Source organism: Orycteropus afer, unplaced genomic scaffold, assembly GCF_000298275.1.
Source record: "Orycteropus afer afer isolate SDZICR_OR568_19922 unplaced genomic scaffold, OryAfe1.0 scaffold00113, whole genome shotgun sequence".
Taxonomy (NCBI): Eukaryota; Metazoa; Chordata; class Mammalia; order Tubulidentata; family Orycteropodidae; genus Orycteropus; species Orycteropus afer.
The window spans coordinates 1,113,339-1,131,512 of NW_006921700.1; the positions used below are offsets into that span (position 1 = coordinate 1,113,339).

The following is an 18,174-nucleotide window of genomic DNA, read 5'->3' on the forward strand; positions in this document are numbered from 1 at the left end:
ATTTTATCAGAAATTAATATTGCCACTCCAGCTCTTTTTTTTTGTTGCCATTAGCTTGGTAAATTTTTTTTCCACCTCTTAATTTTTAATATGATTTTATCTTTGTGTCTAAGGTGGGTCTCTTGTAGACAGTGTATGTATGAGTCTTCTTTTCTTATCCAATCAGCCACTCTTTTTCTTTTGACTCATGCATTGAGTCCATTCACATTGAGTGTAATTAGTGATAGGTATGAATTTATTGCTGTCATTCTACTGTGTTTTTTGTTATGTTGTTGATTTCCTTGTTCCAAATATTTTTCTATGCTGAGCTCATTTTGTTATCAAGTGTTTCTTCTTTTTTCTTCATTATTGTTGGTTTTGTTCTTACTAAGCCCATATGTTTTTCTTGCTTCTGGGTTTTCTTAGGGAGATTGTTAATTTTCTTTGTGATTATCCTGAAGTAAATTCTAATCTGCTTAAGTTTGGGACAGTCAGTTCTATAGACATTGTCCTGTCTTCCTCTCCATTTGGAATGTTTGTAATTAAAACTTTTATTCCCTCTATTTGCTTTGTTGCTGGTGTCATCTGCAGCTTGACTCTCTTATTTCTTTCTGTACGTTGTTTCATGAGCTTATTTTGAGCATCTATATCTGGTTTGATTTCTAAGTGTTGATGTTGTGTTGGATGGGGTTCTCTAGAGAAACACAAAAACCAGCAAAGTATATATATATATATTTATAGAGAGAGAAAGAGAGAGAGAGAGAGATTTATCTTAGATAAATGGCTCACAAACGTATTGAAGCCGGCAAATTCAATCTGAAAAGTTCGTCTCTGGAGGGGGATGGGTCCCAGGGCCGTCTGGCTTTCACACGCACGGCAGAGGAGTTCAAGTCACAAAGTTCGTCTCTGGAGAGAGATGGGGCCGGGAGTCCTCTGGTTCTCGCAAGCGTAGCAGAGCCGGGAGAATCAAAACCGACACGCAGGGCCGCCGAGAGATGGGGCCTGGAGTCGCCTGGTTCCCGCAAGCGCAGCAGAGCCGGGAGAATCAAAACCGACACGCAGGGCCGCCGAGAGATGGGGCCTGGAGTCGCCTGGTTCCCGCAAGCGCAGCAGAGCCGGGAGAATCAAAACCGACACGCAGGGCCGCCGTTCCCAACAAAGAAAATAAATCCAAAAGGCTCCTCTGGGTCGCGCAGCGAGCTGCTTGCTCCAGGAAGCGTATATCTAGAATCCTGTTTTTCCAGTTTGTTCCTCGGATAGTATTACAGGTAGGCCACACCCCTGGGGAAACTCCCCCTAGACTGACCGGCCGCTTAGGACATAGTCATGTGATCCATCATGAGAAACAACACTCACAAGTGAAGTCCAGCCAAGTTGACAGATCTTCAACTATCACAGATGTCAAGTGTCCTGATTTTAATTTGTTGTCCTCTGTTGCGGGTTCTCTACTGGAAAGACTCCTTTTAGCATTTCTTGTGGGGTTTGTCTGGTTTTCACAAATTCCCTTAATTTCTGTTTGTCTGAAAATGTCTTGATTTCACCCTCATATTTGAAGGACAATTTGGCTGGATATAGAATTCTTGGTTGGAAGTTCTTTTCCATCAATGTTTTATATATCCCATCCTATTGCCTTCCAGCTTTCATGCTTTCTGCTGAGTAATCAGAACTTGGTCTTATTGGTTGGCCATTGTAGGTGACATTTTTTTTTCCTGAGCTGCTCCCAAGATTCTTTCTTTATCTTTGGCTTTGGAGAGTTTGCTTATGATATGTCTTGGTGACTTTCTCTTTCAGTCTATCTTGTATGGAGTTTGTTGAGCTTCTTGGACAGATATCTTTTCTTCCTTCATGATATGGGGGAAATTTTCTATTAGCAAGTCTTCCACAATTTCCTCAGTGTTTTGTGTTTTTTTTGTTTGTTTGTTTGTTTGTTTGTTTGTTTTGTTTTGTTTTGTCTTTGTTTTATTTGCCTCCTGTTTTTTCTTTTCATACCATCCCATATAACTCATGAAGTTCTCTTCATTTCCCTTAAAACTTTGTTCTAATTTTTCTTCATACAGGCTGGTGTCAAGGGATTTGTTTTCTAGTTGGGAAATGCATTCTTCAGCCAGTTCTAATCTACTCTTCTGTCCTTCCACTGTGTTGTCTAACTCTGTAATTTTAGTGTTCATCTTCTGGATTTCTAACTTCTGTTTTTGTATGAGTTTTAATTGTATATTTATCTTGTTATTTTGTTCTTGACTGGTTTTCCTGAATTCTTCCAAGGTACTTTCTGTCTTCTCATTGATTCTGTTTGTGGTTTCTTTGAGCTCTTGGAGAGTCCTATGTACATATCTTCTGAATTCCTTCTCAGATAATTCTACTGCCTGTTCTTCCATGACAGATAATTCTTTAACCTGGAGTTTTATTTCTATCACCTTGTTCTGTTTTTTGTTGTTGTTGTTGTTTGATTTGAGGTTGTCTGCTGTTTCTTGGATATTTTGAAGTTGTTTTCTTTAACTGTTAGTTATGTATTGATTTGTTTCACCCTGATTTTATGTTTCACTATATCTGAAAGTGTGGTGCAGGTGTACCTTTTTGATTATTAATTTAGCTGTACTGGGTCGCTCTCCAGTTCTCTTTGTGTTGGTGGAATCACTGGTGGGAATGCAGATGCAGGTTTCTGTTCATCATGAAGGGGATTTGGAGTTGGGATGATCAGGTGTTGTGGTGGATTAATACCTTCCTTCTGTTGGATAAGGCAGGGGAGAAGGGGGCAAAAAAGAAAGAAAAAGAAAAAAAAAAGTGCCAGTAGTGAGTCCCCATTTTTTGCATTTGTGCAAGGTGCTCCTGGATCAGGCAGTGTGGTTTGTGTCTTCCTGGAATAGCTGCTAATGATGACATACTATTGTCAATCAGAGATGCACAGTTCAAAATCGACAGAGCCCAATGGGTATAGGGTCATCACTTTCTGCTTGAATCGAGAAGCAGGAAAAACCGAGCACCCTGGTCCACTCTGTGCTAGAAAGCAGTCGAGGAAGAGTTGAACATCAGCCCATCACTGTGCACTTGCTCCGGGGCCCTCCCCACTCAGAAGGAGCCTCCTGCCTTCCCCTACTCCTTTCTGGACTCCATGGCAGCACAATCCAAGGGGGCTTTGATCTGTTTCCCAGCGAGTTTATCTACTCACTCAGCTCAGCTCCCAAGGTCTCCATCAATAACTATTGGTATGTGTATTCCAAGTCCCCAACACCTCTGTGGGTTGTGATTTTTCCCGCTCTTTCTCCCCACCAAATCAATCTCTTTTGATTTGCTAATGAGTCCTCCACTTCTCCATCTCTCCATCTCTCCACCAGCTAGGCAGATTCATTTATTTTTTCCAGTTGTTTAATCTACTCTTTTTCTCCATCTCCACTAAATTTGGTACCTTATCTTCTCCTTAGTTGCTCAAAACTCCAGTATCATTGCTTCTATCTCCTCTACCTAGTTACTCAGGAATCAAGATGCTAGAGGAAAGAAATATATGGATTACAGGCATGATGCCATCTTCCTAACCTCCTTTACATCCTACTTTGGTGAGTAGCAACTGGGATCTTAAAATCTTGTAAGTGGCCATCTAAGATGCAACTATTGGTCTCTCCTCATCCAGAGCAAAGAAGAGTGAAAAAAATCAAAGACTCATGGAAACAATTAATCCAAGGGACTAGTAGACCATGTAAACCTCAGCCTAAACAACCCAGAGACCAGAAGAACTAGATGGTACCCAGCTACCATTGACAACCATTTAGAAAGGGATCAAGATTGGAGATTCTGGATAGAATGGGAGAACAATGTAGAATAAAACTCAAAATCACTAAAAAAAAAAAAAAATTGGGGTTATTGCTCTGATAGAGACTGGTGAAACTCCTGAGGCTATGGCCTCTAGTCACCCTTTGGATCTGAAATTGAACTTACTCCTGTGGTTTCTAGCCAAACAATAGACAGGTCTATAAGGTGAACATTTATACCAGGTAAGTTCACTCTTAGAACAATCAACAATGGGAAATCATAATGGCAACATTTGCACAGGGAGAAAGTTCAGAAGGCAGGAATACATAGGAAGAAAGGGCATAGGAAAAAGGTAACCACAGGAAGGAATTAGCAAGAGTACTGTTACATTGTGAGAACTGCAATCAACATCACAAAACAAAACATATATGAACTGTTGAATGGAAAGCAAATATGCTCTGTAAACATTCACCCAAATCACAATAAAAAGTTAAAAAAAGAAAAGGGTGAGAGTGGTTGGACACCTTGAAAAATGTAATCAGCGTCACTGAATTGTGCATTTAGGAACTCTTGAATTAGGTTTCTGAGGCTGTAAATCTTTACGGAAGTAGATTGTCCTGTCTCTTCCTTCTGCAGAGTAGCTGGTGGGTTTGAACTGTCAGCCTTCCGGTTAGAAGTCAAATGCCTTGGGCATTGCACCACCAGAGCTTCATATGTGTGTGTGTGTGTGTGTGTGTGTGTGTGTGTAAGATTACAGCCTAGGGAACCCTGTCATAGGGTCACTTTGAGTCAGAATCTACTCAACAGCACACAACAATTGACATAAGTGGCATAAATAGGAGACAATTCACTTCCTTTTTAAAATTTTGATCCTGGTTCTTAGAAGAACTAGATGGTGGCTGGCAACCACTGGCAACCATTCAGATGGGGGTAGAGTAGGAGAACAATGTGGAACAAAACTGAAAATCATAAAAACAAAAAAAAGAGGGGGGCCAAGTTTGCTGGTCTGATAGAGCCTGGTGAAACCCTGGAGACTATGGCCCCTAGCTGCCCTTCAGGTCTGGAATTGAACCCACTCCTGTAGCTTCTAGCCAAACAAAAGACAGGCATATGACCTGAACATTTCCATTAGGTAGATTCACTCCCTGGAGCAGTCAATCATGGGAGAATAGACAGGCTGTATACTCACAGGGGGCAGGAGAGCATGGGAGGGAAGGACACAGGGAAGAGGTAACTATGGGGAAGAAGTGGTAAGAGAGCTGTTACATTGTGGGAAATTACAGTCAATGTCATGAAACAAAGTGTATGTGAACTGCTGTATGGAAAATGAATTTGCTCTGTAAATTTTCACCCAAATCACAACAAAAATTTTTTAAAAAATTGATCCTTGTTCTTCTCTTTTCTCTTTATCCATTTCCTTCTACTTTCAGCATGTATGTGTGTATGTGTGCATGCTCATTTTGGAAAAATATAGAAAAAATGTAAAGAAGGCAATAGAAAGTACCTACAGGTACTCTAACCACTGGAAGACTATTTCCGATAACATTTTGATGGGGTTTTTTTCAAGCATGATCTATGCACTTAGGATGGACTTGATATGGTTCAAAGATAAAACAGTTTGATTTTTCCCCACCACTGCCTTCAAGCACAGTTCATTGGTTCTCTATTCCCTGCTCCTTAACGGAACTCAGGCAGGTATCATTGCTTTCCTGTCACTTCCAGGCATTGGTGCAGTCTCATGGATGGGAATTAAAAAGTCCAGTTAAGTCTAAATCAAGACAACGCTTCTCCCTTCCCTAAACTCAGGCCTGTCTAGACCTCAGAGATCAGAGTGGAGAAAGGAGTGGTCTGTTTTTTCATTCTCCTTGCCCCTCTCCACTCATGGGAAAATCCACACACCCTTACCTCAAGGGTAAAAGTGAGGTCTGTTCCCACTGTTGCCTTCTGTCTCTCTTTGCCCTACCATTGTGGACTACTCAGCCAACTAGCCACCTTTAATATCCCCAGGTCAGAGGTAGGCATCAGGTTCTATGCTAAAAGCCCTCTCTACCCCTATGAAGGCCCTAGGGGATGGCCTCAGGCCTAAGGCAGTCACCAGCCACACCCAAGGCTGGCAGTTCAAACCCAACAGCCACTCCTCAAAAGGAAGATGGGGCAACCTACCTCCCTAGTGATACTGCCTCTGAAACCCAAGGAGGGGTCACTATGAGTTGGGTCTGACTCGACGCCACATAACAACAACAACATCCCTATGAATTCACTTCAAATAATATTTTCTGGGAAATATTTAAACTGCTGATGATTGTAACAGTGATCATTAGGCTTCTTTTTTAAAAAATGGTAGCTAATACTGTCTAATACCTTTCTTGAAATTCTGCATGTATTTGTTACCAATTATTCTCAGCTTTAGGGAGGTCTGGTGGCACACGGGGTAAGGCATTTGGCTGCTAACCAGAAGGTCGGTGGTTCAAACCCACCAGCTGCTTCATGGAAGGAAGATGACACAATCTACTTCCATAAAGATTTACAGCCTTAGGAACCCAATGGGGGTCACTAAGAGTCAGAATCAACACGATGGCAGTGGGTTTGGTTTTGATTTGGTATTGTCAGCTCCAGTCTTTGGTCAAAATGTTAAGATAATAGAAAAAGTCTCATCTCATACATAGATACACACATATACAGAGATATGTGAAATAATATTTGGAACCATATCAAATCATTTTGCTTCTTAATTTTTTTAAAGTTAGTATCAAATAGTGAGAGTTTCCAATGTCAATGATATATTCTTCAAAAACGTGATTTTTATGACTCATTAATGTTTTCATCACATGACTGTCCATTTTTCATTATCTGTTCAACCACCATCCAATTAGTCATTTACAATTTGGCTAATATATATATCACTGCAATAATATATGAATCTTTGGGCACATCTTTGATTACATCCTTAGGAGAGTTCCCAGAAGTGGAATGACTCATCCAAGGTTATAAATATTTTTAAGGCTCTTGATACATACATAGCAAGAGAAAAGTCCACAAGAAATGCAAAAATAGCACCCGTTGTACTCAAGCATAATTCCCATCTTTCTTGCTTTTAGATGTTTTCTTTTTTTGATGGTTATTAAGGCTGACTCTTCATTTACTTATTGCTTCTTTGTATTTCTTCTTCTGCAAATGGTCTGTTTATAGCTTCTGCTCATTTTCCCATTCCAAACCAAACCAAACTCACTGCCATCGGCTTGGATCCAACTCATAGTGACCCCTCCTTGTGTTTCCTAGTCGGTATCACTAGGGAAATAGATTGGCCAACCTTCCTTCCAAGAAGTGGCTGGAGGGTTTGAACCCCCAGACTTCTGGTTAGCAGTTAAATGCCTTAGCCCTCCAACCAATGAGGATAACCCCTTTTGCCATGTTGTATTTGTTGCAGCTGTTTCCCAATTTGTTTGACTTAGTGTTGTTTATATTTTGGTTTGTGGAAACTTTAAAATTTTGTGTGGTCTCTTTGTTGTGTAACCTGGCTTAAATAGGAAAGGATTTCTTGGAAGGACAATGGTTAGTTCACTGAAATCTAAAAGAAACCCTGCAGAAATCAGAGCAACTTTTGTGAACTTTGGGCAGCAAAATGAATCTCATTAGCACCAAGGCCTTCAATCTATCTTTCTGACTTTCCTTTAAGGTCTTGTGGTCTCCATTTGGCTGCATATACTCCTGCCAGCAGCTTTCTCCACATTGGTGTCCTTCAATCTTCTGTACTCAAAGAAGCAAGAGGACTTATCTCAGGTTGAAAATTCCTGGGCAAGGACTCTAACTAGCTGCAAAAACGGCAAGGAGGCCACATGTTCTGACCTCCTCTAACCCTACAAGGGGAAGGCAGGATTACCAGCAGTAACCCAAGGCCTATTACTGCAAGGCCAGACATGCTGCCTCCCTCCAGCCCTTTCACCAACCATTCCTCCCAAGGCACCCACCACCTCTCTCCTGGGTTCGATAATTCACTGCAGTGGCCACACAGAACTCACAGATTATGGGGTTTATTAGGGAAGCACCAGGCTACAACTCAAGTTCAAGAAAAATGCTCAGTCTCTCTCCCAGCCCACCGTCCCTCGGCCAACAGTCTCTCACAGTCTCTTTCCCAGCAGCGCTGGTCCCTCGGTGTCTCACTCAGCAATGCGTGTCTCTTGCGTCTCTTTCCCAGCAACGCCTGTCTCTTTCAGGGGCGCGTGTCTCTTTCGGCAGCACGTCTTCCTCAACCAGCAGACAGAGAGAGAGTTCTGCCTCCAGGAGGCCTCCTTTTGAGCCCAGAAGGGTGGTCAAACTAGCCAATCACAGCATCAGAACTCAAAGCACCTGAGAGAGAGTGGGCACCTCCCAGAACATTGTATTGTGCCACTCCCAACAGAAATAACCCAGGTGGATAGCTTCAGCAATCAGGGGCTGCTCAGTTGCTCATAGAAAATCCCACCTTGGAGTTTACAAAGACTTATGGGTAGAAAAGCCACACTAAGTAATTTACTACACCGCACTAGCCCAGCCTTATAACATGCTCACCTCCAGTCTAAGCATTGGGACCAAAAAATAAAGTAGTCTGACCAAAGGACAAGTCATCAAAGTGAGAAGAGAAAATAAGAGTGAGATAGAGTACTGAGCAGACAAAACAAAACAGAAACAAGCCAACCAAAAAACCCCAAAAGTCCACTTACAGGTCTTCTCCTTTATATATTTTTCTACTTTTTGAGGCCTCTTTCTTCTTTCTGAAATTAATACCTTTTTCTTCTGGAATTCATTTTTACATATTGCTCTATCTTCACCAAATCCCTTTATGCCTTCCTTCTGATAGTCTTCATTTCTACTGGATTGGCCATGGCTGGTACGGCTCGTGCAAAGTCCTGTGCCTTGGTGTGTGGTCTGATGGGCTCATTTTCTGGGTTCCTCTTACCTCCAACAAACACATGTTTCCCTTCCTCAGTTCATTCTGTGCAGTATGACAAAATTAATCATCCAAAACACCACAGCCATCCCTTGAACATGTTATTTTCCTCCTCCAAAGCCCTTAGGGTAGCCTCCCTGCCCCACCCCTTATGATAGGGAGGAAGCGGCTGCTATTGTGACTGGTGCTCACTTGGCTGGATCACAATGAAATGTTACTCAGTCCTCACAACTCTGCCTGGATGACATAATTAGTATCCATTCCACAGAAGGAAAACTGAGGTTCAAAGACATTAAATCACTAAACAGCAAATAGTTTCCATGTAGTGGATCTGGGACTTGATCTGTTCTGCCTGGATTTTTACAAACGAATCCCACCTCCCCACAGTAGATGGGCCTGAATCAAGTCTAAGCAACAGCGTTTTTCAAATGTCCAGGCTTTGCTTCCTCTTATTGCCATATGTCTACCCCTCACTGTATTCGAACTCTGCTGATCACCTCCCAAGATCTACCACCACCAAGTCCTCTCAAATTGCAAGCTTCTCTTTCACCTTTTGTTTGGGGAATTGCATAATATATTGTTCTCTCTCCTTTTCACTTATTTAAAAGTCACTTCTCCCGAATCTCTGCTTGGCTTTACTTCTTCCATAAATTCTTTCCTAATTATCGGGGGGAAAATATGCTTGCATGCTTACATTTATAATTTATAATTATTAGCACTTCCTTCTATGCCTTCCTATGTTTAAACTTTTTACCATCTTGCCAAGTAGACTGTGAGCCTCTTGAAGTACAGATTTATATTCATTTATATTTCCTACAACACTTAGTACAAGGCCTGATAAGAAGTTGGTCAACATTTGTTGATCCTTTAAACCACTGTATTGGGAGTCATGCTAATTCTTAGCGATTTTCCCTATAGATAAAATAAGAATTTAATTTTTAAACTTTCAAATCTTTGGACTGTCCTGTTAAGATCAGTGGTTTTCGTGAGTGAAGATAATATTATTCGTCAAACGCTGAGATTATAGATAAATGTGTCGGGAAATTTCCACTAGCATGTATGTGGATAGGAGAGGATGAATAAACACGCTAATGATGCAGATGGTGCTGAAGGAATTTACTACTGAAGTCCCACATATGGAAGGTTTTACTGTTCTACGGAGCTCTGGTAGCATAGTGGCTAAGTCACTTGCCTGCTAACCAGATGGCTGGCGGTTCAAACCCACCAGCCACTCCTCGGAAGGAAGGTTGGGCAATCCTACTTCCGTAGTGATACTGCCTCGGAAACCCAAGGAGGGGTCGCTATGAGTCGGGGCCACTGGACGGCACATAACAACAACAACAACAACAACAACCTTAATGATAATTGATAGCACTTGTTGGGTATCATCTAGTTGATTTCCGCTCATAGTGACCCCATGTACCGAGAAGAACCGCCCCATAGGGTTTTCTTGGCTGAAATCTTTATAGGAGCAGAGCACAAGGTCTTTCTCTCACAGAACCACTGAGTGGGTTCAAACCACCAAACCGTTTGATTAGCAGCCAAGCACGGCTCTTTCATAGCACTTTGAGAGATAGGAAATCAATTTAGAAGACATTAAACTTTTTACCCATTGTTATTCACTTTCTAGCAGATTTATATTATGTAATTTTATATATTATATACTGCTATTTTAGGAGCTCTGGTAGCATAGTGCCTAAAGCACTTGACTGCTAACCAAAGGCCAGTGGTTCAAACCCAACAGTCACTCGCCCCTCGGAAGGAAGGTTGGGCAATCTACTTCCATAGTGATACTGCCTTGGAAACCCAAGGAGGGGTCTCTATGAGTCAGGGCGACTGGACGGCACATAACAACATACTGCTAGTTAGTATAATAAACAGAAGTTACTAGAGAACAAAAGAGTTTTAGAAAATGTTGAGAAATCATCTACAGATTTCTTTGTTTTGGGGGAGGGGGGTAAGAGCATCTGTTTCAACTGACATTGCTTTGAAAACTGCCAGAAACTTTGGAGATGATAAATGTTTACAATTTGCATCTGCATTGTTACTAATACAATAGCCTCTTAAATCCCTTGCCATGAATATGAACAGACTGCGGGCCGTTCACATTATTTATTAAGGGGGGAAACAAACATTATTCACCAATTTTAATTGCTCCTGTGGTACCAACAGTCTGAAAATGAAACAAAAATGTAGCCTTGAGGAAGTTTTGTTCTGCAATGACTTTAGTGCAAACCTGGCTGGAGGGGCTGACACCTCTGTCACAATTACTCAGGCATCTGAATAGAATAATGGTTTCAACCCTGGCCCTGGTAAACAGTTAGCATGTTTTAAAACTCATTCTCTCCTATCCTCTATAGACTCAACAACTCCTACACATGACCCAAAATAAAGAAGTCAGGGATTGCACTGATGTGGAAAGTGTCACTCATGTCCTTTTCCCAGCCAATGTTCAAATATTGTGTTCAAGACAGGAAGAAGAAATTCTTCCGTGTCCTCCTTCCCTAGGAAAATTAACCAACCCTCTATTAAGGCAACGTGACATCAAATTTACTTCCCAGAATAAAATTACTACAACATGTAAATAACTTCAAGAGGAAAAATATGAAACTTAAGGTATTAGAAGGCTTTTAAAAAAAAACATTATTTACATACCCTTAGGGAATCAGCTTTCTGCCGAGAACTTTTAACAGAGAAATTTACAATGAAGCACAAAGAGTAAGATGCAACCAGTCAAAAGGATGCCTAGAAAATTTTGCAAACTTCTTCCAGGGAGCAAACACTTCAAAGGTTGCAAAGGAGTAGGGCGGACAGGAGAGAAGATGGGCAACACCAAACCAGAGAAGAAGCCTTTGTATTAAAGCCACAACAGAGGTCACCACCAGTCATTATGAGACCCCAGAAATATTTATCCCAGGCCTGCTCTTTCTACGTCATCTTTCCAGTTGTTCAGGTTAAAAATCTTGGAGACAGCTAGCTAGACATATTTCCAAAATATGTCCTAAATCCTACCACTTCTCATCACCCTGCTTATCTTTCTGCCTCTGACAATCAATTCTCAGCACCTTTGAAGCCTCACACCTTTGCTTAAAACTCAGCAATGGCTTCTCATTTCACACTAAAGTCTACAAAACTCCCCATGATTCTCTCCCACCTTAGCCTTTGGCTCTAGATGCTGTCTCTTCCTGGAACACTCTTCCCCCAGACAAACATTTGGCCAACTCCTTAACCTCCACATCTTTACTTAGACATCACCTTCCCAAGTAGGCCTACCCTGACTATCCTACTTAACATTGCAACCTACCCTATCCTCTTACAGTTCCTACCCTCCATTCTCTATTCCACTTTTTTTTTTAACAACACTTATCACATGCTAACATCTTGTATAATTTACTTATTTGCTACATTTTAAAATTAATTTTATTATTTTGTTGTTGGCAATATACACAGCAAAGCATACACCAGTTCAACAGTTTCTACATATGATATATCTCAAGCACTTAGAGTAGTGCCTGGGACATAGTAGAAACTAAATAAAACATGTATTGGGTGAATGAATGGAAGAATCCATATTTTACCTGTGATAAATTGAGGCACAGATAGGATAAGTGGTTTGTCAAGCTATAAAGTTGTTGTTGTTGTTGTTGTTGTTGTTATGTGCCTTCCAGTCGGATTGACTCATAGCGACCCCTCTTTGGGTTTCAGACGCAGTATTGAAACCAAATACAGTAAAAACTATTTCCCCCATCCTGACACTGGATGGGAATAGATAAGTAAACTAAATGATTAAGACTGATAATTAGATAAGATCCTGATGGGAATAGATGAGGAAACTAAATTACCCCCAACTATTTTCCCACCCATTATTTTCCCACCCCTGACAGATGAGTATTCAGTTCCTTAAAGAACTGAACAGAAAACATTCTTTCCTACAGATGATAGACTTGCTAAAAGTATTTTAGAAACAACTTGTAAATTAACTCTGGCTGCAGACAATAGAAGTGTTTTAGAAACAACCTTTAAATTAACTCTGGCCCTGGGACACAAGGGAACAAAAGTTAATTGCAGACCCTCTCCCCTCTGCCCAAGCCCCTATCAGCTGATAACAGGAAACTAGTGTGACCCATTGCTAGGTCACCCATTTCTTGTTCACGCCCCAAATTCCTCAACCTTTTGTGAATATGCACAACCCCCTCTCCTAAAACTTACAAAAACTGTTTAGATGGCATCTCCGGGAGTTAAATCTGGGTACTAAACTATCCCTTACTCCTTGCATTGCAGCTTTGCAATAAATAATTTTCTCTCCTCTCAATCTTGGTGTGTAAACTGTTTCGGCCTGACTGCGCACCCGGCAGGGACCCGCGTTTTGTCCGATAACAGTATCACTGTTATTGTTGTTGTTATGTGCCATCAAGTCGGACCCAACTCATAGTGACCCCTCCTTGGGTTTCCGAGGCAGTATCACTACGGAAGCAGATTGCCCCATCTTCCTTCCGAGGAGTGGCTGGTGGGTTTGAACCACCAGCCTTCTGGTTAGCAGTCAAGTGCCTTAGGCACTGCGCTACCAGAGCTCCCAACAGTATCACTAGGGAAGTAGATTGCCCCATCTTCCTTCCAAGGAGGAGTGGCTGGTGGGTTTGAACCACCAGCCTTCTGGTTAGCAGTCCAGTGCCTTAGGCACTATGCTACCAGAGCTCCCAGCTATAAAGTAGCAACTCCATTTTGGTGCATATTCCCCACTGTACCTTGAAGCCATTTTGTGGGCTAGGTTATTAGGGGAAAATGATATTTTTGTCAGCGTTAGAACACAGTGGTGGAGATGCTGACTTCTGAATTGTAAACCTCAGAGGTTAAGAACGCCAAGAGACAAGTAGCTAAGTAGAAATGGAGTAGACTCTAGTAAAGAATCCCAAACTATGACGATGATATTTAAAATAAGGCAGAGATTAAAGAGGATTATAATTGTTGTTGTTGTTGTTATGTGCCGTCGAGTCAAACCTGGCTCATAGCGACCCCTCCTTGGGTTTCCGAGGCAGTATCACTACGGAAGTAGGATTGCCCAACCTCCTTCCGAGGAGTGGCTGGTGGGTTTGAACCGCCAGCCGTCTGGTTTTCAGGCAAGTGTCTTAGCCACTATGCTACCAGAGCTCCCGAGGATTATAATTACTTGTGTGTTTATCAGTTAAATTTCTTTATATAGTTTATTATTGAATATTTATTAAACATAAACTTAATATGTTTAACATAAAATGCATCAAAATTTTTATGCAGATTGTTTTCCCCTTTAGATTACCAACTAACTTTCTGTTTATATCGATCATGCCATCTAAACAAATATTATTTCTTTTCTTGTCTTATTGCATTGGCTAAAACTTCCTATACTATGTTGAATAAGCGTGGTGAGAGCGGACATCCTTGCCTTGTTCCTAATCTTAGAGGAAAAACATTCAGTGTTTATTATTAAATAAATTATTAGCTGTAGATTTTTTGTAAATATTCTTTATTGAGTTGAAACGTCCATTTATTCGTAGTTTTCTGAGAATTTTTATCACGAATTAGATTTTGTCATTTTCTTTTTCTGCATCACCTGATAGGATCATAGGACTTTTTTTTTCCTTTAGGCTTTTGAAGTGTTGGTTCACATTGACTTTTTTATTGAGATGTAATTCACATAGCATAAACATCATCATTTTAAAATGAGTAGCCCATTGGTATTTAGTATATTCATAAGGTTTTGCAACCATCACCATACTCTAATTCTAGAAAATTCATTATTCAACATTCCTATTCAAGTTTTTGCATGAATATATGTTTTCCTTTGATTGATTTTTAAGCATTGAACTGCCCTTAAATATCTGAAGTGAATCTCACTTGGTCATGGTGTACAATTCTTTACATTATTGAATTTGATTTCATTTTAGAGAGAGAGAGAGATTTTTGTGTCTAAGTGTTAGAGAGATTTTGTTTTGTTTTGTTTTGTACTGTGTTCATGATAGATTTTGGTCTGTGGTTTTATTTTTTTGTATTGTGTTTGTCTGGTTTGGGTCCTAAACAAACAAACAAAAAACCCAAAACCATTGCCACTGAGTTGATTCCAACTCATAGTGACCCTAAATGACAGAATAAAACTGCCCCATAGAGTTTCTAAGGCTGTACTAAAGAGTCTGTACTCAAGCAGACTGGCACATTTTTCTCCTTGCAGTGGCTATGGGGTTTGAACTGCCAACTTTATGTTAACAGTGAAGGGCTTAGCCACTTTGCCACCAGGGCTCCTGTTATCTTTACCAAAAAAACCAAACTCATTGCCATAGAATCATTTCCGACTCATAATGTCCGCCAAGGCTGTAAATCTTCATGGAAACAGACTAACAGACTGCCTTATCTTTCTTCCATGGAGCAGCTGGTGGGTTTGTTTAGCAGCCAAATACCTTAACCACTATCCCACCAGAGTTCCTTGGTATCTCTACAGGCCTCTTAAAAGGTGTTGGGGAAAGTCCTTCCTCTTCTATTTTCTGGAAGAGATAATATACAATTGGTCTTAATTCTTTTAATGTTTAATAGAATTCTCTAGCAAAATCATCTATTCCTAGAGATTCCTTTTTCAAGAACTTTTAATTATGCGTTCAGTTTCCTTAATTGTTATAGGACTATTCAGAGTGTCTGTTTCATCTTGGTTGAGTCTGATAGCATGAGGCTCTGTGCTATTGTTGAATTTATGAGCATAAAATTGTTCATATTATTTTCCTTTATCCTTTTAATGGCTGTAGGATATGTAGTGATATCCCATTTCATTCCTAATATTAGTGATTTGTGTCTTCTTTCTTTTTACCTTTGTCATTCTTGCTAAAGGTTTATCAATTTGTAGACTTTTAAGAACTAGCTTCTTATTGCACTGGTTTTCTCTACTTTTTTTTTTTTAGTTTCAATTTAGAAATCAATTGTGATTTCACTCTTTATTAGTTCCATCTTTCCACTTACTTTGCTTTGCCCTTCTTTTTCCAGTTTCTTAACATAGATGACTGATTTGAGGCATTTCCTATTTTCTAATGTAAGCATTTAGTGCTATAAATTTTCCTCTCAGTTCTGCTTTAGCTGTGTCCCACAAATTTTAATATGTTGTATTTTCATTACATCTCCCTTGAAATGTCCTTTCTGAACCATGAATTATTTACAAGTGTGTTGTTTAATTTCCATGTGTGTAGAGATTTTTCTTGTTCTCTTTGTTATTGATTTCTACTTTGATTCCATCAGGGTCAGAGAATATACTCTGTATGATTTGACTTATTTCCAATTTGTTGAGGTTTGTTTCATGTCCCAGGGTACATTATACCTATGTGAGTGTTCCATGGCATTTGAAAAGAATTTGTATTCTACTGCTGTTGATACAAATATGAGGCTCTGTTACTTGGTGATGTTGTTCAGTTCTTCTATATTTTTCCTGATTTTCTGTCTAATAGTTCTACCAATTGCTGAGAAGGACATTGCAGTTCCCAAATATAATTGTGGATTTGTCTATTTCTTCTTTCAGCACCATTATTTATCCTTTTGTTTGATTTGTTTTGTTTTTCATGTATTTTGAAGTTCTGTTGTCTTATGCATACACAGTTAAAATATGTCAACTTAGTAGAACAATTCCCATCTGAGTAAATATTATGAGGCTCTGTGCTATATGGTAAGATAGTCTCTATCTGTAAGAATCATAAAGTTTAGTAGAAAATATTTTACCTATATTATCCTATTGGGCAGTTGGTGATCAGAGCATATAGCTAGTACAAATAACTATTATGAATGTGCAAACCAGGAGTTTTTAACCTAGTTCCTGCATTGGTGAAGATAGGCTAACGATTGTAATAAATGAACACAAAAATGTCTAATGCCTCAAACTCAATATAAATCTATTTCTCATTCACATGAAGTCTGAAAATAGCTGTGTGTGAATGATGAGCACCTCTGCTGCATATGGTGCTTCATGTTTCTTTCACTTTGTGGTTCTCTGTCATTGTTAACATAACTTCCCAGGTCATCTTGCTCATCTGCAGCACACATGGGGAAGAAACATAGAGGATACTGTATGTGAGAGTTTTATGGCCCAAGTCTGAAAGTGATGTACATCACTTCTGCTTACAAATTCCTTGGCTAAAACTACATCTTATGGCTACTTCCAACTTCAATGGAGGCCAGTGACTATCTAGCCAGTCTGTAGTCACAGGTCTAAAGAAATTCAAGGGCATCCATAGATAGACTTTTGGGAGTCTTTAAGCATCCAGAGAGTGCATGCAAAATGTTGCCTTCATGTGCATTTTCCTGGGAGAGGGACTAGCCATGATTGGATTGATTAGGAAAGTGTGTTAGAAGAAGTCACATTAAACTAAGGCTTAAAAATGGAGAGATGAAGACAGCAGGGAGAGGTGAAGCTAGGGTAATCTGGGTAGAAAAAATAGCATGAGCAGAGGAACAAGGATAGGCATGCATTTCAAATATGTTTTAGAATACATGTTTTAAAAAATGTCCAAAACTTAGACTAGCTAAAGTACTGAATTGATTTGGAAGAATATCCATTTTGTCAGTCAGTCAGTCCATACTGGCCCATCCTACGTGCCAGGCACTGGCTTTATAAAGACGAAAACAGAGGAAGAAGGACTATTAAAATCTGATGAGTATTATCAGGGAAGTATGAGATTCTCTGGGAGGCTATAGCAAGGGCACATACCCTTACCTACAAGGTTAAGAAAGACATTCTAGAGCAAGTGATGTTTAAGCTGAGCCCTAAAATACAAATCAGAGTTAGCTAAACTGAGAGTGGGCAGAGGACAAGAGCCATCTTCTAGTCCCATAGACAATGTAAGTGTAGAATATATGAAGAGCTGCTAGAAGCCTCTAGGGCTGAGTCCAAGAATGTAAGAGGAAGAGTTGAATGAGGCTAAAGAAAGAGGCAGAACCAGGGACAGAAGAGCACACAGGCTTAGAAATGTGGATGTTCTCCTAAGGCCAACAAAAAGGATTTTACTCAGAGAAGTGGAAGGACTACATCTGAATTTAAATCATTCCAGTGTAGCACAGAAAAGGAATTGGGGGGGGGGGGCAACTCTGGATGTAAGAATATTGGTTTAGGGACTACTGTAATTGTTCATGTTCTAATTGTTAGTGCCCTAAACAAACAAAACAAAACCCACTGCTATCAATTCGATTATAGCCTCTTAGGGTTTCCAAGGCTGTAATAAATCTTTATAGAAGCTGACTGCATCTCCTTGATAGTGGCCAGTTGCTGTTAGGTGCCATCAAGTCACTTCAACTCATAGCAACCCTGTGTACAACAGAATAAAACACTGCCCAGTCCTGTGGACTCTCACAATCATTGCTCTGCTTGAGCTCACTGTTGCAGCACCAAGCATGATACCCTTCTCCAGGGACTGGTCCCTTCTGATAGCATGACCAAAGGACAAAAGACAAAGGCCAGCCATTCTCACCTCTAAGGAACATTATGGCTGTGTTTCTTCCAAAACAGATTTGTTTGTTCTTCTGGC

The 18,174-nt window shown here is 40.2% G+C and overlaps 1 protein-coding gene across 1 annotated transcript in view; it reads left to right on the top strand.

Moving 5' to 3' along the window:
* The first annotated feature begins 1,053 nt into the window (after nt 1-1,053).
* MEX3C (mex-3 RNA binding family member C) overlaps nt 1,054-18,174 on the top strand; it is a 56,000-nt gene continuing 38,879 nt past the window's right edge. The window contains exon 1 of the mRNA XM_007943807.2: nt 1,054-1,197. Within this exon, the coding sequence (XP_007941998.2) occupies nt 1,054-1,197 (144 nt within the window). The remainder of the gene's footprint in view (nt 1,198-18,174) is intronic.